The sequence below is a fragment of the Hypanus sabinus genome, chromosome 13 (genome assembly GCF_030144855.1).
Source record: "Hypanus sabinus isolate sHypSab1 chromosome 13, sHypSab1.hap1, whole genome shotgun sequence".
NCBI lineage: Eukaryota > Metazoa > Chordata > Chondrichthyes > Myliobatiformes > Dasyatidae > Hypanus > Hypanus sabinus.
The window spans coordinates 32591993-32613937 of NC_082718.1; the positions used below are offsets into that span (position 1 = coordinate 32591993).

The 21945-nt window shown below is 41.2% G+C and overlaps 1 protein-coding gene across 1 annotated transcript; it reads right to left on the reverse strand.

Moving 5' to 3' along the window:
- Positions 1–88: 88 nt before the first annotated feature.
- On the reverse strand, positions 89–20775 carry selenoo1 (selenoprotein O1). The gene is made up of 9 exons (XM_059987441.1): positions 20237–20775; positions 17039–17242; positions 16759–16939; positions 13327–13457; positions 8676–8956; positions 6287–6443; positions 4245–4430; positions 3122–3278; positions 89–1577 (listed from the first exon to the last, which is right to left on the reverse strand). The coding sequence occupies exons 1-9, from the start codon at positions 20734–20736 to the stop codon at positions 1392–1394; spliced, it is 1983 nt and encodes a 660-aa protein (XP_059843424.1). The 5' UTR covers positions 20737–20775; the 3' UTR covers positions 89–1391.
- Positions 20776–21945: the final 1170 nt, after the last annotated feature.

The following is a 21945-nucleotide window of genomic DNA, read 5'->3' on the forward strand; positions in this document are numbered from 1 at the left end:
TGAAATGGTAATGCACTTCCTGAAATACCTCCTTCACTGGATGTGAAGCATTTTAGCAATGTTCTAATAATGTAAAAACAATGTAAAAAAAGATGTACTTTTCTTTTATTCATTTATTGTACCCGTTAATGGCTTGTTTACCATCATACTGATAAAGCAAAGCAGCTGAACAATTTGCATAAATTTTAAAAAGCATCAATTCCATTGAATCCTTTATAACTAAAATGCTACTTTGAATAGTATGAACTTATATAAAAATAATCATTGAGGAAGTACTGTGCAAATTACCATGTAAGGAACTATAGCCTGTTTGTGCGTTAACGTTTCTTAATGCTGAGAATTTTAAGAGTACAGCAGTTTCCACATCTTACAAAAATAGCTCAGTGTATCAGAGTTGATATTTTTGTATTCATGATTACAGATTTTATCTGGAGTTTCCATTTCCAACTTAAGCAGCACCTCAATCCGCTAGCCGATTGCCAAGTTCGGCAAACATTGCAACATAAATGCCTCAATCTGAGTTACAAATATTCATCACCATCCTAAATCTGTGTCTCAATCAAAAGTTCTATATTCTCATTAAGACAATGTAATTTCATGACTGAATTGCTTAAAGGAACCGAATATAGTAAAAATTAATGTGACCTTCAGCTGAATAAAATTCTTGTCTTCAAAACTTACGGTAAAATCACTGAACATACAGTAATCAGTGGTTCCAAATGGTAATGTTCAGTTTACAATTACACAAACTTCTGACTCCTAAACCAACTATTCCTTTGAACACTGTCCATTACTTACTCATTCATGTTGTCAGCAGTCTGTTTTCTACTAAACATATAAAAATTTAATTCTCATGTTCAAAAAACATGACATCCTGACTTCGGATACAACTGCACAGGTGAGCATGTGAAATGCCAAATGCCAAAGCATAGAAGGCAATGACCTGAGTAGTGGATGGAAAACAAGATTACTGCAGAAATGTAGGTACTAAGTGGCTGGTTCAGATGGCAGGGCCTGTTTCTACACTACAGCTGCTTGCAAAACTATTAGCATTTCACTCCAACAATCTCAAACAATTCATGTATTTAAGGGGCATGTAATCTTTAAATAGACATTTCAACATTTTCTACCCTAAAGGTTTTCATGCTGTGTTTCTGCTGACCACATTGTGGTCAAGGTAACTCATTCTTTATATTTCAATGAGGCAGAAAGACTTAAGAACCATCTGGTACTGCTTTTTGTATAGTGAAATCTCCATTTTACATCTGTCGCGAGGAAAAAGTGGTACTCTATTTACCTTGTTGTGGCTTCTCCACTGTGTAAAGGAAACTTCAGTTTAACAGTCAATTCCTAACAGTTGTGAGTTAACAAGAAGCCAAAAAACAAGGTGGTTATGAAGATCAGGTGACTAGAAGTTTCCCAGCCCAGTCAGGTGGCCTGCTGTGGTATGGTACTCTCTTGCTACTTAATTGATCACATGATGCTGTAGCCTCCTCTGTTGTTTCTTGGACCAGGTCTTCCTCCACACAGGGTTCCTCACTGTATGGTTGCTCAAGAAGCTTTAGAACCCGTCTAACCTAAAGGAACATGATAGACTTTTAAGCATTGCCAAAACAGCTCACTATGAAATTTGCTAACTACATCTAAATCAGAAATTCCAAACAATTTTAAATCCTTAGCTTTGATCAGCAAGTTTTTAATGACATTTTTTTTGCTACTTTCATTTAATAAATAATTGGCAAGGAAGTGGCAGATGGAATACAATGTCAGGAAGTGTGTGGTCATGCACTTTGGTAGAAGGAATAAAAGCGTAGACTATATTCTAAATGGGGAGAAAATTCAAAAATCTGAGCTGCAAAGGGACTTGGGAGTCCTTGTACAGGATTCGCTCAAGGTTAACCACACACTGAATCGGTGGTGAGGAAGGCAAATGCAATTTAGCATTTATTTTGAGGACACTAGAATATAAAAACAAGGATGTAATACTGAGGCTTTATAAAGCACTGGTGAGGCCTCACTTGGAGTATTGTGAGCAGGTCTGGATCCCTTATCTAGGAAGGGATGCACTGACATTGGAGAGGGTTCAAAAGAGGTTCAGGAAAATGATTCCAGCAATGATGCTCTGGGCTTGTACCTACTGGAATTTAGAAGAAAGGAGGGAGGGGAAGAAATCACTGAAACCTATCAAACCCTTAAAGACCTACATAGAGTGGATGTAGAGAGGATGTTTCCTATAATGGGGGACCAGAGGGCAAAACCTCAGAATAGATGGACATCCATTTACGGCAGAGATGAGGAATTTATTTAACCAGAGTGAGGTTAAAGGTGGCTGATGAGGTCAGATCATTGAGTGTATTTAAAGTGAAAGATTATGGAGGGAAATGAATCAGTCATGATGGAATGGCAGAGGAGACTTGATGAGCTGAATGGAGTAGAATTGGGCCAATGTCTTATAGTCTAATTAATTGCCTCAACTTACCCATTTCTACTAGAATAGAATAATTATTTCCTGGCATTGTAATAAATGATTCAAGATGATTTGATTGAGAATTTATGCAGTCTTTTTTCACAATTTAAATAAAATTAATTACTTATACTGATTGTAATCTATAATCTACAGTATAAACATGTTTAAACTGAAAATTTGAACCAGTTTCAGGGAAAGGGTATTTAGTATTTTCTACGGTAGATAATCTGCATTCTCTACCACCATTTTATAAACACATATATCTGCAGGCAATTCATACAAATCTTAGTGACATTTAACATCTTCCAGCAAATCTGGAAGAACAAAGAAAATAATACTTCATTAAAAATCTAAATATTGACTAAAACGGTTCTTTACAGTTATTTTAGAACATTGTATTTTGAGATTTTGCAAAGGAAATTCTTCTTTTGGCAGGAGTAATTGTCATTAATCAATGAATGCTGCAGAAGGTGGGGGGCTGCATTTATTAAAGATTTTGAACCATAATATCTGGGTGAACTAGAATGCTATCCTTACCTGACTTACATCTATTGCCATGCAAAATTTAATGTTTTGTCCTCAAACACTGATCTGCAGAAGGATTTTTATTTTGCACATAATTATTTTGAAATTAGTTTATTGAAATTTACCCACCTCTGAGAAGTCCCCATCTTCCGCTGCTGATATTGCATTTTGTGCAATGTAATTCCTCAGGATAAATTTTGGGTTGTTTGCATTCATCACTTTCACTCGTTCAGTGTTCAGTTCATCAACATCATCAACACCCTCCGCTTCATTCTCCAAACGAGACCTGAAAGGCAACAGTAAAAAGGAATATCCACATCTAATCAGATAAAGCAGCATGAAAGCTCAAAGATGAATACTCATAAATACCAGTGCACAATAACCCTTTCAAATACACTTCAAAATGGGGAATCCAGTCATTAGCATTGACATCTTCATACCCAACACTTAATACAGAAATCAAAGTTCAATTTAGAGCTTGAGCTTTGTAGAAACAATTAAATAGATTATAAAATTAATAAATGAGAGTTTTTCCTAATAGGTTTTTGTACTTAAATATGGAAAGGTAAACTGCAATCTAGCAAACTTTGAAAAATACAATACAATTTGTGAGTCGGTTAAACATGAAGTATTAGTTGTACAGGTTCATTCCTTACTGAAGCCATAAATGCAAGAAAAACAAACTATGACTCATAAAAATCAAAACTTACCAAGTGGAGATCGAACTAAGGTGTATAAAATTACGGGGAACTAGCTTGAGTAAATGGAAATATCTGTTTTCCCTAACATAGCTAGAGGGAACAGAAGTTGAGGAAATATCATGTGTGTGTTGAGTGTCCAGAATCTACTGCCTGAAGACAGACACAAACTTCAATGACATGAAAATGTCCTAGGATACTTGAACAGCCATGACTTTCAGGGCTCTTTCTTGGTGCTGGAATGTGGGAATAGAATAGGAAGTTCTCTTTTAGCCAGTGCAGATATAATGGACCAAGTAACTCTACCTGTTTAAATTCCTGCCTGTAAGGAGTTTGTACGTTCTTCCCAGGACTCTGTGGATTTCCTCCCACAGTCCAAAGATTTACCAGCCAATTGGTCATTGTAAATTGTCCCACAATTAGGCTAGGATTAAATTGGGAGTTGCTGGGGGCGGCAGTTTGAAGGTCGGAAGGGCCTATTCCACAGGTATCTCAATAAAAGATTTTTACAATACTTATTTCACTGTAGATTGATTTTTGTTGCAATTTCTAACCTGTATTTTTGGAGCCAGTCTGTCCAGGCTTTCTTGAGTTTGTTTTGTAGCTCTTCTGTTGTCATCTGTTGGAGCTCTGAGAAGCGCTCTATTCGATCCAGCTCCTTAGCAACTCCCCTTTTGTCACCAATCAGTTCAAAGAGCTGTGGATTCGATTGAGATAGGGCCAGCAAAATGGACAGCTGCCTGTGTGGACAATCAGAACACTGAGTCATAATCTGAAAAATTCAATCCAACTCAAAGCAGTTAAAAAAAAATTTAAACTTTTAAAAATGTATGTTTTTAAAACACAAATTATTGTGTATAAAACGTATCAGAATTGATGTTATGCTGAAATGATGGCATAACATTCAGAAGTTAGGTGGCACCTATGAGAACCAAAGAAAGTCAACCTTTCAGACCAAAAATTCTTTACTAAAACTGGAAATGTGAGAAGACAAATGTGTTTTAACTTGCAGACGAAGGGATGGGAAGGTGAAGATGAAAGTTGTCCTAGCAATGTAAATATTTCCAAAGCAACTCACACACAGAGGCAGCAGCTATGGAAATTAATAAACAGTCGACGTTTTGGGCAGAGACCCTTCTTCAGGACTGGAAAGCAATGGGGTATGTGCCAGAATAAAATGGTGTGGGGAGGGTAAGGATAGCTGGAAGGTGATAGGTGAAGTCCGGTGAGTGGGAAAGGTAAAGGACTGGAGTGGGAGGAATGTGGCAGGAGAGGAGAGTGGACTATAGGAGAAAGGGAAGGAGGAGGGAACGAAAGGGGAGGTGTTAGGCAGAGTGGGGAATATAAGAAGTGGAAGGGGGGGGGGGGGGGAGGATTTTTTTAAACCACAAGGTGAAATCAACATTCATGCCATCAGTTGGTGGCAACTGAGACTGAATATATTGTGTTACTCCTCCATCCTGAGGAATCTTGGCACAAGAGGAGGCCATGGACCGACATGTCACAATGGGAAATGGGAATTAAAATGTTAGGCCACTGGGAAGTTCTGCTTTTTTACTTTTTTATTTCTAGTACTGGCAGGTGGAGAGAGAAAGGAATACGATGGATACAAATCTGAAACACCCAGCAGACAACATTGCATCTATGAAGAGACAACAAAAAGGCCAGTTAGCTTTAGATGTGGATGTCCTTACATCAGAACTAGCTTGTCAAAGGTGCTGAATTCAATAGGGTTTGGGGGCCTGAAACATTCCCGATGGAAGATGTGGTGGTGGTCTTCTATTTTATATTCAGCATCATTAGAGAAATGTAGGAAGCCAGAGAGAGAGGTCAAAGGATGGAATGGAGGGTTATATGGAAAAAACAACAATAAGTTCAGGATTCCTCAGGTGAGGTAAACTGAGGCGTTCAGCAATTTGAATTCCCAATCTGTCTTCAGTTTCTCCAATGTAGAGAAGGCTGCATTATACATATGCACAACACTGCAGTACACCATTCCAGTCACCAGTCGGTCACTTCAATTCTCCATTTTGCTCACAGCTCTGTTTTTTGGTTTCTCACAGGGTTTCAATGATGCCTAGACTAAGTTTGAGGAATGGTAGCTCATTTCCCGTATTTAGGCATGTTACAAACCTTAGGATTCAATGTTGAATTCAACAATTTCATAAAACTATTTCTGATAAAACAGAAACAAGAGAAAATCTGCTGGAAATCCAAGTTAACACATACAAAATGTTGAGATACTCAGCATTTAGTGTCTGTTAAAACAGGCCGGTTTATGTAAGGTCAACTACTCTAGCATTAACTTTTATTTTCTCTCCCTGCAGATACTGCTTAACCTGCTGAGTGTGACATTTTCTACTTTAGTTTCAGATTTGCAATGTCTGCAGTTTTTTCACTTCAATAGCTGCTGTACTGTGTGAGCAGAATTAATCAGGTACTTTTACATATCATTGAGTATTTGTTTTTTTAAGAATATTGAGAAAAATAACAATAAATCTTCTTGGCAAAATTTTAATCAAGTTAGTCAGGTGCAATCTTACCTCAATATAGAAGTGTATGAATCAGAATATAGAAAGGCACTGCATTTTCTTACCGTGGATCCATAGCTGGAGTGAAAGCTAATTTCAGATCTTCCAGTGATGCACATTGCTCAATTAGTTTTTCAAGGAAATCTGCCAATGTGAAAGATGTGGCTGATCCAGGAATTGGAAAATTACTAAGTAAACGGAAGCAGTTTGTAAAATCCGCACCTGAATGGAACAAAAACATGTCATCTTAAGTGTGTTTGAATTTCTAATCCTTTTAGTTTGCAGTTTTTGTACAAATATAACAGTAAGCATATGGGGCTGGATTTTGTAGCCGTAGAGGTGTCATTATATTGTGAAAGGTGGGGCATCCTTGGGATTGCCACAACTAGCTTTGATGAGGAAATACTGTTACTCTCTGTGGCTTAGCATTCCTACATCTATTCACAAAATACCGTATGTAAAAATACCCTGTAAAAACTGAGCTGTTTATTTAACAATACAACGCAGATTAGGCCCTTCTGGTCCTTTAAGCTGCGCTGCCCCACCCTGGCAACCTGATAAACCCAACGGCCAATTAACCTCTCCAGTACGCCTTTGGACTGCGGGAAGAAATCAGGGAAAACCCACGTGTTCTATGAGGGGTGCGTACGGAGATTTCTTACAGAGGATGCTGGATTGAACTTCTAACTCCGACACCCTGAACTGTAATAGTGTCACATTAACCGGTATGCTTTTGTGGCACCCAAATCTAATTACTTAGAATTGGATTATAATTGCCATATGTGAATACTTCAAAATATAATAGATTGAAAGATCTGGTATTCACACCCTTCATTTTATAAACTACTAAAAATGTGCTTATTCCATCCCTCATGCTGTTTGAGAATTCTTCAGTGAGACTGGCAACTCTGCCAGGAGTTAGAAAACATGAGGTCCATGGCTACAAAGACCACAAGATATTCTGGGACACCTTTCTTTATGGCTAGTAATTGATTCAAATTCCACAATGTAAAAAATACCAATTACATTGATATCTAGGCAAAGGCATTTAAGATTCAGTTCCTCCCCAGGTTGCAGCATGGCTCTACTACTAAGAACTGTTCATAACCAAAACAGTTCACGTCAGAAATGAGGCCACAAACCGAGGTCGCACATGGCAGAAGGTGCCTATGAAGGACTACCCCACAGGAATAGATATTCTGGAGAAGCATTTTAAATTTCACTTTGCCATTCTTAATAATAAAGTCGTCTGCCTGTGATTGACTGGTCTTCCTCTCCTTCTTGCTAGCTGCTGTTGGAGGAAATTGCAGGAGTCTTGAGACCACCTTGCAAGGATTAATTAAAGGGTGTGGACTGGTTTGGGGGGACTTTGGGGTTCATGTTGCATGTGTTCCTGTTTTTTTGCTGCTTTTGAGTGGTTTGATAGGGGTGATGGATGCAGTCAGGGGTGCTTCAGTGAAAATTGCTTTGCCCTGCGGTCTGCAGTGTGCTAGCGGTGCGACACTGAACTGAATACTACCGGACTCCTGGTTCGATGTTCAATATTCCATGTGTTGTCCGCTTGCTTTTTGCAATTTGTGCTTTTATCGTGTTTCGTTTTATGTTTTCTTTAATGGGTTCCATGGTGTTTCTTCGTTTTATGGCTGCCTGTGGGCAAATGATTCTCTGAGTTGTATTCTGTATACATACTTCAATAATAAATGTATTTTGAATCACTGAAATTAGCAGGTTCAGCCTAAGTCTAACGAGTAATAATGATATTCTTTCATGAGATACTACTACTGAAGAGGTTCAAGTACTAATGACTGTTTTAAAATAGGTACTGCCGCTGGCCCAGATGCTACACTGTTATTTAGACAGGATTCACAGAAAGGGCACAGTCATATTACTGGGTTCTATTCTTCCTGTATTCAATGTGGAAAAATTCCAGCTAGTGCCAAGAAAGGTCACTTGCAGTTCTGCAGCAGCCAGAAAATCCATCCCACTGATCTCACAAATGCTCATTCATATGAACAGGCTGTTCAAAAGGTGTTTGTAGGAAGGACTTGTCTCTCTCTAGCACCCATGGATGGATGCTATTCAGAATCAGGTTTAATATCACTGGTATACGTTGTGAAATTTGTTGTTATGCAGTAGGAGTACACTGCAGTACATAATAAAAACTACAAATTACAGTAAGTATATATTAAAAAAATTAAATCACTAACCCTTCTCTATCAAGCCTCCCATTCTTTTCTAAATTTTAATAAATTTATTTCATCTTCAAGGTGATTGGAAAAGAAGAAAAGCATAGATAGAATTAGGGAGACAGTAGCAATCATGATTAGAGTGGGAAAAAGGAACACAAGATTAAGAGTAGTTTGTAAGTAATCTTGGATGGAGGATTTGAGGAAATTGTGTTAACATTAGCAGTTATATTGAATTCTGAAAGAAGCATAAAACTATCCTACAAACCTGTTATATGGAAAACATGCAAAAGATCAGAAACTAATTCTTCATCCTCTGCCTTCTCACATCTAAGTAGTCCCAATTTCTTTCTCATCTTTTGCAGGAAGTGTTGGTCAAACTCTGACTTATATTCTTCTTCAATGATAGACTGGCCCACTTCCAGAGGCAGCTCAGGAACCAAGGCTTCTGCCAGTTTGCCCAGGTTCCACTTACAGATTTCAGGTTGTCGGTTATAAGCATAGCGGCCTCTGTTATCAGAAGCATTACATACATAATCCGGATCAAACCTTAAATGGTTGGAGGAAGAAATGTATCATTATATTGATCAGTGTTAATATAATCTTTGTAGTAAAATAAATTACTTTATTTGGTTATCCATAACCTTAACTAGATTATAAAATTTCCCCAATAGTAACAGAGATGCTGAAGAACAGATTGGGAGGCAGATTTTGGAAAGGTACTAAAATAACAGGATTGTTGTCATAGGGGATTTCAACTTTCCTAATATCGATTGGCACTTCCTTAGTGCAAAAGTTTGAATGGGGCAGAACTTGTTAGGTGTGTCCTGGAAGGATTCCTGACTCAATATGATGACAAGCAGTCTTGAGGAGGAGCCATATTGGATTTGGTGCTAGACAACAAACCAGGTCAGGGGTCAGGTATCTCAGTAGGTCAGCACAGTGACCACAACTCCCTGACACTTACTACAACTATTGTTTAACTTAACAAATGTACAGGTATGTGCTGCTTAATGTTCACAATACATTCAATGAAATCGGACGTTTTGTGATTTGGACATTGTACGAACACCATATTATATACTTAGCAAAACTACATGGAGTACTGTAGTGTATATTGACTAAATAGCCAAGAACTTACACTAAAACTGTATACAGTTGGCCCTCTTTATCCGTGAGCTTCGCATGTGAGAATTCAACCAACTGCGAATCGAGAAAACCCGGAAGTGCTCTTCCAGCACTTGTTCGAGTATGTACAGACTTTTTTTTCTTGTTATTATTCCCTAAACAGTGCAGTATAACAACTAGTTTATATAGCATTTACATTGTATTAGATATTACAAGTAATCTAGAGTTGCTTTAAAGTATACGGGAGGATGTGCATGGGTTACCGTGGATCGGGATCGAAAAAAAGTCGCAAGTTCTCTATGTAAATTGGAACAGGTACATCCGGTATTATTTAGCGTCAGTTAGTCAAACGCTTGTCTTAGTATATAGTATATATTTCACCTTTCTATGCATATAAAACACTTAACGTATGCATCAGCGCCGGGCTCAGGAAGTTCCTGAGTCCGATCCAGTGACAGACTACTTGCGAGCGCAGTCTCCATCCATTGGTTGATGTGGAGGATCAAAAACCCAAAACCCAATAATTAAACCACTGTGTTGCTTACTAATAATTGTAGCTTATAGGGCCTTTCTCACTTTATCCTTTAAAATTGTTTCGATCATTGACCGACTGTAGCCTAATGCTTTTCCAATGACCGATGGCGTTTCACCTCTTTCCGATCGCTTTATTATTTCCACTTTATTTTCAATTATGATCATGACGATTTTCATGAACAGAAACACTGTGGATTCAGAGCTCGGCTGCCGGGTCCTAATGCCCACTGCACTGAGACAGGTTAAATAAGGTCTGGGGTTCCACTGGCTCCTTAGGTCCACCGTAATGTGACTGGTTGAATGAGGGACTTAAGCATTCTCGTTTTTTGGTATCTGTGAGGGGTCCCAGAACCAATCCCTCAAGGATAAGGAGGGCCGACTGTACTGTACACTATAATACATACACTAAAATTTATTTCATTTTAAACTTTTTAATTTCTTTTCAGTTTTCTTAAGAAATACATCCAGTGTTGTGTGCCTAGTTTGCTTTTTCTTTTCTTCATAAATTTCTCTATATGTAGCAAACACTGCATGAGCATTCCTATCAGTGAAAAGTGTTCAGTGTTTGGGTCCATCTCTTCAGCAAGCTGTTAAGACCTGCAAAGAACTTGGCTAACCCCTTAACAGTGAACCTCTTCTGCACCTGTTCTTCTTCACCTTCTGCAGCCTCCTTTTCCCTTGCCTCTTCTTCAGCTTTCCGCTCTTGCTCTAGCTCCAGCTACTCTTCATTTGTTAGTTCCTCAGGAACCACCTCTAGGAGATCTTCAATGTCCTCATCATCTATGTCCAAGTTCAGGTTGTTGTTTGCCACGTCGACAACAGCTTTATTAAACTTTGCAATCTCCTCATCCTTTTCAAATCCCTTAAAGTCATGCACATACCGCTTCAATATTTTCCATATGCCATTCATGCATTCTTTGGTTACTTCATCCCAGGCCCAAGCAAGGTTCTTTATGCAGTGGTAGATGTTGTGTTCTTTCCAAAACTGCTTCAGTGTCTTGCCAGTCATCTGCTGCAGCAATAGCCTGAGCAGAAGTCCTCCTCAGGCCTTAAATGCAGAAATAACCCCTTGGTCCATTGGCTGTATTAAAGAGGTGGGGTTTGGTGGGAGGAACACCACTTTGATGTTGGGGTGGAGTTCACCAATGAATGGGGGGTGGCCTGGAGCATTAACGACAATTAGCAAAATCTTGAAAGATATGCCTTCTTCCTGGCAGTTTTTCTCCGTTTCACTGCCATAGCAGTTTAGAAGGGCATGCTGAAACAGCATTTGTGTCATCCAGGACTTTTTATTGCTCCTATAGTACACAGGTAGTGTGTGTTTATTGATGTTCTTGAAAGCCCTGGGGTTTTCACTATGCCAGATAACAAATGGCTTTAACTTGTAGCCAGCAACATTGCCTCCTAACAACACTGTCACTCTGTCCTTAAAAGCCTTAAAGCCTGGCATTGATTTGGCCTCGTTATGGATGAAGGTCCTTTCAGCAGTCGCTTCCAGAATAAGGAGGTTTCGTCCATATTCGTCCCTCTACAATTAGCTTATCTAATTCTTCTGCTGCCTATGCATCAGCACTCGCAGACTCACCACTAGCTTTTACATTATGCAGCGAGAAACGTTGCTTGAAGTGCTCAAACCACCCAGAGCTAGCACTAAACTCAGTATCGTGGTCTGATCCTGCTTCTTCTTTAAGCATTTCGAACAAGCTCACGCCTTAGCAGTGATCGTCAATGTGCTGAGAGGGATTCTCTCTTGTGTTTGGTCTTCCGTTCGTGTCAGTAGCAATTTCTCCATATCCGATAAAGGTCCCTCTCACATTTTCGTGAGCCTTGTAGTTTTCAGTGAAGCTGATCCTTTAACAGCTTTGAGAATTTTTTCTTTGTTTTTCAGGATCATCGTGATTGTCGAATGCTACATGCCTAAATCCCAAGCAATAACATTCACTGGTTTTCTACCTTCATATTGTTTCACTTCCAGATCAATACTTTTCCTTTGCCTCTTGCTGCTGCTATCACTAGGTGTGGTTTTGCTGCGTTTGGAAGCCATAATGCACTTTACGGTAATATTTTCGAAACAAAATTAAACAGAGAGATAACGCTACTACATGCAAGAGACGCGCGATACACGAGATTGATTACGTCCGCTGTATCATGTTCTCCAATCAGGACTATGGACGTATAAGCGATCGGACATTGTCCGAAAGGATGTTAAGCGGCGCACACCTGTATTAGAATTAAGTAAAACATTATAATCTAGCCTTTTCCACAATTTGTCATTTTTTAATTAGTGTGAATTATTAGGGTAGAAATATCAAAAGTAGAGGATATAATTTTAAGATTAGAATGAGGGAGTTTCAAGACGACATGAGGGGCAAGTAGATGCCTGGAATGGGTTACAAGGGTAGTAGTGGAATAGTGCAGGCAGTTTAATGGAGTTTAAGAAAGATCAGGAGTCCCCAACCGAGGATCCATGGACTCCTCGGTTAATGATAAAGGTCCATGACATTAAAAATACTGGGAACCCGTCTTAGACACATAAATATGAAGGGAATGGAGGGACACAGGTTACACAGGAGAACATTTTGTATAAATTGGCATCAACATCACCACAACGTTGAGGGACAAATGGCCTGTCCAGTGCTGTACTATGTTGTATAAATTAACAGATATAGTTACAGTTGGCAGTCTTTTGGTCCAGCACTGATCATTATTAGATGAAAAGCATAAGGTACTATTCTGTACAATATCCAGTGCAGGCCTCGGATATAAGAACAGTAACTGCTGAGTTTCTATTTCTGTTCAATGTTCTAACTTCCGTGTCAATGCAATATCATTACTTTTCAAGATGCTGAAATTCTAAGATATGATATTAACTGTACAAAAGTCTACACCTATCTCAGTCTGATATGCAGCATATACAAGCAGCTTGGCGAGTTTCGAAGAAGAAGCTCCTTCACCCAGCTAAAAAGGCTTTGTGTGGGCAAAATGATAAATATAGCAACATAAATATTTAATAAACTTGTAAAAGGCAACTGTTGAAAACCTGAAATAAAAAACAGAAAATGCTGAAAACAACAGGCCAAGTCAGCATCTATGGAAAGAGAAATTAGGTTAATATTTCACATTTCAACATTTACTGATTTTATTTTAAAGGCTGTTACGATACTAACATGACTTTCAGTAAATATGATCTTACTTAGACTGAAAGCTATGGTGTATGTGGATAAAATTATTCCTAGATATGTTCAAAGTCTATATACCTGTCCATAAAGCCAAAAGGTCCATAGTCGATGGTGAGTCCAATAATACTCATGTTGTCTGTGTTTAGAACACCATGACAAAAGCCAACACTTTGCCATTCAGCAGCCAGTCTGGCTGTCCGCTTGGTTACCTGTAGATTCAGAAATAGAGAAGAGGAGGAATGGCAGTAGGCCATTCAGGCCTTCCAGTTTGTTCCACCATCATGCCTGATTCTCAACTGGAATACTATATTTCCAATTTAGATACCACGTTCCTAGTCTATCTTTCTATGATTTTTTTGTTGTCCAAGAAATGTTTACTTACTGAGATACACCACGGAATAGGCCCTTTGAGACACACTGCCCAGCAACCTCCTGATTTAACCCTAGCCTAATCACGGGACAATTTACAATGACCAATTAACCTACCAACCAGTATGTCTTTGGACTGTGGGAGGATGCTGGAAAACCCAAAGGCAACTCACAGTCACAGGTAGAATGTACAAACTCCTCACAAGCAGGGGCAGGAATTGAACCCAGGTCGCTTGTACTGTAAAGCATTGTGCTAACCACTATGTTACTGCACCTCCATATATATATTCATTAACTATTTTTACTGTGCCCATGGTCTGTTTTTTTTAAATCAATTATGCTATTGTTTGCACTGTTGTAACTATGTGGTTTTGTGCAGGTCTTGTAGCTTTAGTTTTTTGGTGGATTTGGAGCTCCTTTCCGGAGAACACGCTAAGACGGTAGCGCGATATTAATACGCAGCAGCCTTTCCGGACTCTGGATTGGGGATTGCCAAACATTACGTGGATTTTCTGGTGTAGTCAGTTTTGTCATATGCTTTTGTGATATCATTCTGGAGGAACGTTGTCTTATTTTTTAACTGCATTGCATTTGTGTTTTCTAAATGACAATAAACTGAATCTGAATCTGAACTTCTGCGGTATAGAATTCCATAGATACACTTCCCTCTGAATGAACAAATTTATGTCCTATCATTCCTATGTCTCTTATACCATATCCTGAGACAACTCTCCTCCACAGTTCAAAGCTCTGACCTAACTAGGGGAGACCATTCTTGGCTATATATTAAAGTCAGTAAGTTGATTTAATAATTACATTTTGAAAACAAGGAAATTGGTTGCTTGTTTGTGTTCAGTTATCTTCATACCAATTGAATGAACCACTGTTGCAGGAAAGCAGCATCCATCATCCGGGCTCCCCACCACACAGGTCATGACCTCTTCTTGCTGCGACCATCAGGAGGAAGCTACAGAAGCCTTGTGACAGAGGAGTGCTATGGGGGGGTGGGTGGGCAGGCAGGGGGCACAGCTCGGGTGCAGACACTCCCAGGCCTGAGACACTAGGCAATCAAACTAAACAAGTTGGTTTATTGATCATTAGACAATGTCTCCCACTCCTTCCTCTCTCAATTCCCTTTTTCAAACCATGATTCCCCTCTTCCGGCCCCCTTCTCACTCTCAGTCCACAAAAAAGACCCATATCAGGTTTATCATCACTCACACGTCATGACATTTTTTTTTGCAGCAGTACAGTGGAAAACATAAACTTCCTACAGTACTGTACAAAAGTCTTTGGCACCCTAGCTACATACCTGTTCCTAAGACTTTTTCCCCACAGTAGTCAATACTCATCATAAATAATGACTGCCTCTTTGCTTTGAATCCAGGGTAGATTCTTCAGAATCTCCAGTTACTAAACCCAGCAGAACCATTTCTACTGACAGGCGAAGGGGCAAAGGTAGGTTACCAGTGCCTTAAAACCAGTCACTTTGGGCAGATGGGGCTCATCAGCTGTGGTTGGGAGCTCATCTAGGAGAAGGAAAATTGATTTTATCTCCACTGCCTTGTGGCTATACCCACTCACGGGGAAGGTTTCGGGAGTAAACCCAGGGGAAACAATCTGGAGCTGTAATCCCTAGGGCAGTCCTACGTTGAGTTCAATGCTGTCTGGCAACTCCTGAGAAGCTGTTGGTGTCAAACTGTATCGGCCTCTGCCGTTCCTTTGGATTCATCAGCTGCGTGGAGAGGGGGAGCTTGTGGCATGGGCAACAGCTTGCTCTCCATATCGTACTGCCCTGGCCTGTGTAGCACATAGACAGCTAAGATGCAACATCCATCATCCACCCGACCAACAGAGGGCCTCAAGATTTTAATAAATTGGCAGTATGATGGCATGGAAGTTGGTGCTGCTGCCTCACCATGGTCAGTGCTGACCACTGACTCAATGTATCCATCCTCACGACGACCACGTGTTTCCACTCATACCCCAAACACATGCTCTACTTAACTGGCTACTATAAAATGATCACATTGTAGGTTAATGGCAAAAATATTGAAGGGAATTTGTATGTGGAAAAATAATTATAAAGGGATACAGGGAATTAAGGAATGGCTGGATGTAACAAAGGGAATTACTCTTATGAATCCAGTGGTTCAAATGGCCTCCTAGTATTATTATTTACACTTGCTCTAAGCACCTTAACTTCGTTAGGCAACAGTAAGCTATTGTTATAGAGTCATAGAAAAGTATAGCACAGAAACAGGCCCTTTGGCCCATTGAGGCCATGCTGAACCATTCAAATTGCCTACTCCCATTAACCTGCACTAGGACCATAGCCCTCCATACCCCTACTGTCCATGCCCTATCTAAACTTCTCTTAAATATTGAAATTGGGCTCTCATGTACCACTTGTGCTGTAGCTCATTCCACACTCTCACCACCCTCTGAGTGAAGAAGTTTCCCTTTAAACTTTTCAACTTTTACTCTTAACCCAAGACCTCTAGTTGTAGTCTCACCCCTCAATGGGAAACGCCTGCTTCCATCTGCCCGATCTATAACCTGCATAATTTTGTATACCTCTATCAAATCTCCCTTTAATCTTCCACATTCCAAGGAATAAAATCCTAACCTATCCAACCTTTCCTTATAACTCAGGTCCTCCAGTCCCAGCAATGTCCTTGTAAATTTTCTCTGTACTTTTTCAACCTTATTTACATCTTTGCTATAGGCAGGTGATCAAAGCTACACACAATTAGCACATCTAACAAACCTTCAATATATCATCTACTGTACTCAATACTTTGATTTATGGAGGCCAATGTGCAAAAGCTTTCTTTACAACCCTATCTACCTGTTAGACCCTAATATGTCCTTACTCTTCTTTCCGGCTCATCTTTAAACCTTTTTGTATATGCAAGAGGCCATTTTGGTATTCTTTATCTCAGCTGAGATCAAGTTAATGTAGCCGTAAATTAAACTTCCTGGCCCCTGCTAGATTTCAAATTTGAAAGGTGAACTAGTATAAACTTTTTGTTGCCCAGTACCAACTTGAAAAGATATAATGTAAATTAAGTCTTTATATTCTTCCAACTGTAAGTTATAGCAAACAAGAGCATGAACACAGAACTGACAAATTGTTACCTCTCTGAAAAAAGCGGCATTCCGCTGTGCCTTGTCCTGACGATATGCATGTTGAATTTCAGGATAGAACGTCTCGATGACGTAGTCAAGCATCTGAATTCTAATATCATTTCTACCAGAACTAGGTCCCTTTCGACCCGACTGCTCATCCACAGGTTTAAAGATCTCAAAAGATCCAAATCTAATTTAATTAAACAAAATATATTAATGACTCATTAGCTAAAATTTAGATTTGTAAAATACTACAAATGGATACAGATCACACCAAAAATAGAAATACCGTAGAAATGTTGGGGCAATACGGAGGACAATAGTGCATCTTTCATATTTTGGATGCCCGTCATAGAACATGTCCCTGATGACTTTAGAATTGGATGTTACACAAGTTCCACCTCGTGTCGTAGGTATTCCAAGGTGGTACATGGCCTCACTACAAAGAAATTCTCTTATACTGGAGCGAAGCACTTTACGGCCATCTGATTGCCTGTCAAAAATAAATTTGAACACAACCACACATTAGGAACTGCACAAATATATTTAAGTCCAAATTTACTATGCTATATAGAACTGTAAATCACAGAAATATTAAATATGTTTGTATTCAAACAGATAAAATATGATGCAGTAGCATATTTCTCCCCACTAACATTACATGGAAAATTATCAGAAAGAATATCGTGCATTCTAATAATGGAACTGTTAGAATGTATAATTCAAATGTAATGTTAAAAACAAGCATTTTACTAACAGTTGATTATACAGTACATGATAAGAAAAAGAGGCAAAAGATGTTAAGTAGCAAAATTCTTGCTTCCTAAACAGGTAAACATAAGACATTTCAAATATGCAGGCAAACATTTGTGGTCATTGCTCAATCAGGAATCGGGAGAGATCATGGGGTAAAATTATTTATTGAACAATACCACACGGAATAGATCTTTCGAGCCACATCGCCCCACAACCCAGATTTTACTCTAACCTAATCACGGGACAATTTACAATGACCAATTAACCTACAAGCCGGTACGTCTTTGGACTGTGGGAGGAAACCGGAGCACCTGAGGGAAAACCCCCACATTCATTGGGGAGGACTTTCAGAGACTCCTTACAGAACAGCGCAGGAATGGAACTCTGAACTCCAGAACGCCCCAAGTGTCAAATGCATTAAAGTACACCCAGGAGCAATGCACTTGGCAACATTTCTGTTATTTAATCATTTTTCAGGACATAGGTATCACTAACATGGACACTTAATGCCCAATGCAAATTCTCTCCAGATAATGGTAGTGGGTCACTTGTCTGAACTACCGTAGCCCTTCTAATGAAGTAAATGCACAATGCCGTTGTCTGGGATATTTAGTTGCGGTGATGAAGGAACGATATTTCAAAGTTGGGACAGTATGCATCTTGCAGCGGAATCTCAATGTGCTGATGGTGGTCCTACATAGAAGTTGTTCCGAATACAGAATGCAGGCTCAGTGCCACTGTGGGGTGGTGGGAATGAGTGTTTACATCGGGGGTTCCCAACCTGGGGTCTATGGACCCCTTGTTCAATGGTATTAATCTATGGCATAAATGATGGGGAATCAACCAAGCATATTGCTTTGTTCTGGGTGTCAAGATTCTTGTGCTGTTGGAGCTGTATTTCAGAAGCGAACAGAAAGCCACCCATCAGTCTTCTGATTTAATCTCTACAGGCGATGGAAAGGGTCAGGCAGTGATTTACTTGGTGCGGGACACCCAAACTTGCTCTTGTAACATTTTTATTTTTCTAGTCAACTTTGATCACTGGCAGCCTGTGATAGTCACGTCATTGAATACCATAAAAACATTATCTAGCAAAAAACAGAACAAACTTGCTTGTCAACTAATTAGCCTATGCTGGAGCATTGCCTAGGCCTTTTTGAAATATTTCATTTGCTTTGGAGTGGCAAGGTTTTATTTTACTTAAAGATATAGTGAGGAATAGGCTCTTCAAGCTACACTGCCCTGCAACTCCCAATTCAACCCTAAACAATTCACAATGGTCAATTAACCTAACCTGTACATCTTTGGACTGTGGGAGCAAACTGCACGCAGAAGAAACCCACGCGGTCACTGGGAGAGTGTACAGACTCTTAAGATTATGTTGGAATTGAATTTTGAACTCTGACACCCAGAACTGTAATAGCGTTGTGCTAACCGCAACGCCACAATGGTGTCCACGTTCTAGGACCTGCTAGAGGCCAGGTTCTCCTTTCTGCGCCTGGTGCACCACTAGAAAGCTGTTCTAACACTGTGAGGCCTGAGCAGTTGCAGCTGTTGTAAGATGAAACCAGGGAAAACCAGATGAGGGCAGTCAGCGGCCTCAAACCCTGGTGAGATGGGAAAATGCCTGCCCTAGCATGCGAGGTCAGTTTTGGTGGAGTGGGTGGATGAGATCAACAGCGACAGCCAACACCCAGGAAGGTGGTACTGCAACACTTTGTGCAGAGCAAAAGGCATGACAAGGCACAGAGGACGATGAAACCAATGCCTGTTCATACCACTGGATTCGGACTTGAGGTTGAGAGAGTTGAAGTACCCCAGTGCAATGACTTTTCCACTTCAAAAACTTTCTTGCGCAGGTTTCACGTCATCATCGGACTTAATGGACAGCCACCACCAGGTGATAGGAGTATGGGAAGGGTGGGATTGTGTTACTGGGTGCGAGCAATGACTTGATTAGCTAAACGGCCTTTCATAGTATGCAAGCAACGCAAGTCACTCGTCATATACAAACTGGATTTAATAAGTAGTTTTGTGGGACATTGAGAATAGATAGTTCCAAAACTCCCACACTATGACTACACTGTGAACTTATGTCCGTGCTTATCTAATGCTGTTATGATCCCAAAGTAGTGACATTTCAAATCAACAGTATTTACTAACTAGATTCATAGAAACATCCTCAAAATGAAGGGGAAATGATGGCAGGGGTCTTCCATTCTGTGAAGTAACTGAACTGGGGGGGAAAGGAGGGTGGCTTCTGCCACTGATGAACCCCGAGGGAGGGGCCCACTGCACAGGATTGGAAAAAGCCTCAGAAAAGTTGTAAACTCAGCCAGCTCCATCATGGGCACCAGAAGTCATCTTCAAGGAGCAACGCCGTAGAGAAGCCCGAAAGCACACATTCAACGATCAGGAACAGCTTCTTCCACTCGTCATCCGATTTCTGAGAACACAGTGAACCTATGAACACTACTTTTGGCACTTTGTTCACTCTTTCGGCACTACTTATTTTATATTTACTTCTGATCGTAAATCATAATTTTATTTTAACACATTGCGTTATACTGCTGCAGCAAATCAATACATTTCACATCTGCCAGCGATATGAAACCTGATTCTGAGAAGCCAAACTTTGCTCTATGTCAACAAGTGAGACACAGGTCTGAGCCCCGCCTGGGTGAGTAGAGGGTGACCCGGAGAACCCACACCCCGTTTTGAAAGCTCTGACCTGGAGTAAGGGGTGGGCCCGGCGCCTTTAATCTGCAGCTCCCACCTCCGGCCCTCGGCGCCCAGCACCTCGCCCAGGTACATAGCGGCGCCGTCGCCCAGCTGCCCGGCGAACAAGCCGAACTGGTGACCGCAGTAGCAGTGGGCAGCGGGCTGGGAGCCCTTCAGCACCCGGTTCCCGCTGAAGCACTCGGCCAGCTCCCGCTCTCCCGGTTCCCGCAGCCCGAGGAGAGCGAGGGCGGACGCCGAGTAGGCCACCAGCCGGGGCTCCTCCACCGGGGCCGGCCGCACCAGGGAGAAGCAGGCGCCGGGCACCTGGCGACTGCCCGGTTCGTCGCTAGAGTCCACGGGCAGCGACCGCAGCGCCAGGTTGTCGAAACGTAGATTCTGCAGGGTCATGGCGCCGATGGCCGCCGTAGCCATCGCCGGAGCGTTGCTACCGACACAGCGGCTCCAACAGCAGGCAGAGCGGGCAACGCCGCGCACTGACACCGCTGCCATCGGCAGAAGCAGCGCACCTCCCACCACAGCGACACTAAGCGGAGGGGCGCCCGTCGCTCACCTCCCACCACAGCGACACTGAGCGGAGGGGCGCCCGTCGCTCACCTCCCACCACAGCGACACTGAGCGGAGGGGCGCCCGTCGCTCACCTCCCAACACAGCGACACTGAGCGGAGGGGCGCCCGTCGCTCACCTCCCACCACAGCGACACTGAGCGGAGGGGCGCCCGTCGCTCACCTCCCAACACAGCGACACTAAACGGAGGGGCGCCCGTCGCTCACCTCCCACCACAGCGACACTAAGCGGAGAGGCGCCCGTCGCTCACCTCCCAACACAGCGACACCAAGCGGAGGGGCACCTGCCGCAGAGTGACACCCAGCGGAAGGGTCACCTTGAGGAAGCCGCAGTGACACCCTGTGCATCGCCGTCAGCGGGAGCCACCTGAGAGAGGCGTAACTATTGCCGCAGGAGCCCTTCTGCACCCATAGTAATCAACACCTGAGTGTGAACGGGATCTGACCATAAACATCTGTAAATCTGTCACAAAAAGGGAAGACCTGAAAACTTAATTTGCTTCTCTCTTTATAGATAACGCCTGACCTGCAGAGATTTCCCGACATTTTCTGTTTTTCTCTTCTACTACTAGCGCTGCCTTAACGAAACGATGCGGGAAATAATCTGCAGTTAAGAAAACTCCCGTGGAGAGAGAAAAATAAGATAACCTTTTTAGGACATGAAATGTAACTGTTTTTCTCCACTGATGTTGCATTTTCCGTAGCTCATTTCTAGTATATTTGATTTTATGTCAGATTTAGAGCACCCGCAGTAACATTTTCTAAGCTTCTTACTTTTGTTGAGTTCCTTGTGGCCATTTGGAGGTGCCAAATTTATGTTTATGCGGAAAGCGGGGCAAATGAATGTGAAGAGCTGAAATTTATGGAACATAACAACATTCAGGGGTTGAATCTTGATCAGGCAGATACGTGGCTGGGAGTTCCACAACAGAGGTCGATTTCAGAATAAAGCGGAACTATGTACGTATCAGAGATGGAAATCGGTAGTAAATTGTGTAATCCATGCTAGGTGCTGGCTGGGACGGGAAATGAATGAAAGAAAAAAATTATAATCAGGTTTAATATCATTGGCATATGTCAAGAAGTTTGTTGATTGGCAGTAGAAGTTGGAATAAATTAATAAAAAATTATAGTA